Source organism: Polistes canadensis, unplaced genomic scaffold (genome assembly GCF_001313835.1).
Source record: "Polistes canadensis isolate GaletaPanama2010 unplaced genomic scaffold, ASM131383v1 scaffold_6, whole genome shotgun sequence".
Classification (NCBI taxonomy): Eukaryota; Metazoa; Arthropoda; class Insecta; order Hymenoptera; family Vespidae; genus Polistes; species Polistes canadensis.
The window spans coordinates 558,980-562,601 of NW_014569553.1; the positions used below are offsets into that span (position 1 = coordinate 558,980).

General features: G+C 33.1%; 1 protein-coding gene across 7 annotated transcripts in view; it reads left to right on the forward strand.

The window, feature by feature from the left end:
* The window catches only part of LOC106789544 (paxillin), a gene marked incomplete at its 3' end in the record, with an annotated part of 23,586 nt that extends 20,043 nt beyond the window's left edge, over nucleotides 1-3,543 (forward strand). For 6 of the 7 annotated variants that reach the window (XM_014753897.1, XM_014753870.1, XM_014753888.1 and 3 more), the window contains 5 exon segments: nucleotides 591-771; nucleotides 1,218-1,350; nucleotides 1,530-1,734; nucleotides 2,931-3,254; nucleotides 3,370-3,543. In XM_014753897.1, coding sequence (XP_014609383.1) covers nucleotides 591-771; nucleotides 1,218-1,350; nucleotides 1,530-1,734; nucleotides 2,931-3,254; nucleotides 3,370-3,543 — 1,017 coding nt within the window. 7 annotated transcript variants of the gene reach the window in all.
* Nucleotides 3,544-3,622: the final 79 nt, after the last annotated feature.

Below are 3,622 nucleotides of genomic sequence, written 5' to 3' on the forward strand. Positions count from 1 at the left end.
TATGAAATTTTTAATATACAATTTCTTTTATGTATCAAAAAATTATTGAATCGATCATATTAATATATATATACATATCTACTACTAATATTATTGCATATATAATTTTTACATTATACTGAAAAATAATTGAGTCAAGAGCATAGAAGAAAATCTCACGTTGTACGAATTTAATCATTTCTCTATGATTTATCATCGAGATGAATCACTTTTTCACATCTGACGAAAATTCGTCACGGACAAGTCATAACATTTTTGCACATATAAATATATATTTATATCTTCTGGTTCGTGAGATATACGTATAAACATACACGGATACATGCATGCATGCATACAGAAACGTATGCGCACACATTTATGTATATTTGTTTTTCTTTGGAGTGGGAGGTGGGGGATGGGGATTAGGGGCGTGATGTGTTGGTTTGTTTTTTTTTAAAGAAAGTATTTTTAAAAGGACACTAACACACGCGAAAGAAAAAGAAAAATGGTTTTCTGGAAATTTGATCGAGAAAAAGTAACAAAAAAAAAAAAAGGAGAAAACATTTAGTAGTCGTGTTTTACGTTGGAAATTATTACAAATATTACAGCCGACTTATCAAAATCGTGAAGCCATCGAGGAGACCATTACAAAATCATCGAGTACAACTTATACACAAAATCCAAACACCGGTGGGAAGATGCCGTCTTTGAACAATAATCTTTCGGAATTGGACACGTTGCTTCAAGATTTGAGCAATGCTCGTTACAATTCGCATTATCAAGATAGAGGTTTGTTTTATTAAACAATTTTATTAATATATATATAATATCTCGAGAAAATAAATTAATTATTATTCATTTTAAAATTCGATTATATTCTATTAAATATTGATTAATTATTTAATTTTAAACTAATTGAATATTGAGATTCGATTAATATATTGAATATTATATGAACAATTAATTATTATTAGTTTTTATTCTTTGATTATTTTATATTGAATATATTTTTTAATATTATAATTTTTTCTTACAATACTATAAATAACATATAGAAAATTATTTGTATATTTTTTTTAATACCCACATACACACACACACACACACACAATTAGTTATTAAAATAATAATTAAGAATTAAATATGTACATAAAACAATATTTCAAAAATATTATCCAAGAAAAGAACCTCAGGGAAAATAACTAAATTCGATTAACAATACTCGTCCTTTTTAGACAGTCATGTATCAACGGGGGGTGTTAATGGGGGTACAACTAGTCCGATGCTTCGTTCACCGAGTAGTATGTCAGCCCCTCGCCCAACCGTCGATGCTTTGCTCGAAGAACTTAACACAGCGGTGCCTAATGGGTGAGTACAAATTTCCATTAAAAAATAATAATAATAAAAAAAAAAACAAAAATGAAAAGAGAAAATTAGATATTCATGAAAAAAAAATGTATATCGAATGCGCTTAATAAGCAAAAACCAACCGAGAAAAGCAGAAAAAAAATAAACAAAAACGAAAACAATTATTGTACAATTATCAGGGAATATCCCAGCGATGGTAGAGTCAAGGTCACCATAAAAGAAACTTCAACAGAAATTCAACCAGTCTATGATGGTTACCCTTCGAGTCAGCATGGTTCCTTGAATCGATCCGAGATTCAACAACGTAGTTATGCCAACGGTCATACAGCCAGTAACGCAACGAAAGAGCTCGACGATTTGATGGCCTCCCTTTCCGAGTTCAAGGTATAACTTATTTGACTCTTAAAATAAAGAGACGAGAAGAAGGTGATGGTTACTTTAAGGGGATGGGGTAGGGTGGGGTGGGGTGTTGGAGAGGGAATGAGGAAAGAAGGTTGGGACGTAGCTGATGATGCAGAAAATTCAGATCAATTGTCAAGGATTCTTAAAGTAACAAAGTGAACAATAGTATTACCTTATACTACTCTACTTATTACTATCAGAAATCTCAATCTATTGTTATTTGATTTTTTCCTTTGTTCCTTTCTTTACTCTTCTTTTTTTTTTTTTCTTTTTTTTTTTCCTTTTTGTTTTTAAAGACTTGACATGTAATAATATGCGCGGGCTATTCACATTCTACCAATTCACTGCAGAATCAGAAAACAGTGATGATGTTCAAAACCTACTACTCCTGCCCATTCTTGGCTCCCCGAGTTACCAAAATAACTTTCATTCCACCATCCACCAGACCAGTAGAATTACCTACCTACCTACCTAACCGTTTACTCTCTTCATCTCCTACACTACTCTCTTTCTCTCTCTCTCTCTCTCTCTCTCTCTACTTTACTTTACTCTTCTCTTCTCTTTTGGCGTCCCCTTTTCTCCACTTCTCTTGATTTTCTGTATTTCTACGTGAGGAGGTAGGGAAAATATAAGGGGGGAAGGTGGGTAAGAAGAAGTAGCAGAAGAAGAAGATGAAGAAGAAGAAGAAGGGGTGAGGAGAGGAGAGATGTCTAGTGATCCAAGAAGCTGCCGAAAGCTTCTCGGTCAGTCTGCAAGCTCGCCTGTAACACTCGACATCTCCTACAGTGAGGATCTAAACAACACTTCCTCCCTTTTTTCTTCTCTCTTTCTTTCTTTCTTTTTTTTTATTCTCTCTCTCTCTCTCTTTCTTACGTTTCAATATACCTAGACAAATCCTACCTTGACATACATTTTCTCATTTCAATCATATTAATTTTAAGCTTTTGTGGAAGCTTCCAAGATCGAGATTGTTTTTCTTTTTTTTTCTTTTTTTGGTAATGAATATCATAAATCATAATTAAAGACAACACACATACATACACGAGACAGAAATAATCATTTAAATTCCAAGTATATATATATATAGGGAAAGGAAAAGAATAATAATAAAATTTATAATAGAGTATATATATATATGTATATTTTTCATAGTTTTCCCCCTCACATTTATTTTCCAGATCAATAGCAGTTCTCATCAACATCAAACGGTGACCGATTCTCCATACGCTAAGCCAAATAAAGCTACTAAAAGTTCGCAAAGCCCGTTGCCACCGGCTGAGGGTACACCACAAACGAGAATACACATTACAGAAACTCAATCCACACATCATTATCAGCAACAGCAGCACGGTGAAAGTCATACAGCACAAGCAGCAACACAAATCAAACAGAATCAATTGGATTCTATGCTAGGAAATCTTCAGGCAGATATGAGCCGTCAAGGTGTTAATACTACGCAAAAGGGATGTTGCAATGCCTGCGAAAAACCAATCGTAGGACAGGTGAATGAAGACGAAATCACAACCCTCTCTCTCTCTCTCTCTTTTTATATATATCTATGTGTTTTTTTTTCTTTATTAATTTGTTTCTATTATTAACAATTACGTTTTTATTTAGGTAATCACGGCCTTGGGTAAAACCTGGCACCCTGAACATTTCACATGTACTCATTGCAATCAGGAATTGGGTACTCGTAACTTTTTTGAAAGAGAAGGACATCCTTATTGCGAACCCGATTATCATAATCTTTTTTCACCGCGTTGTGCTTATTGCAATGGTCCAATTCTCGATGTAAGATATATTTCAAGATCGTCAATTGATACGTTTCGATTAAATATGCTTGTAGATGTATTTAAAAAAAAAAAAAAAA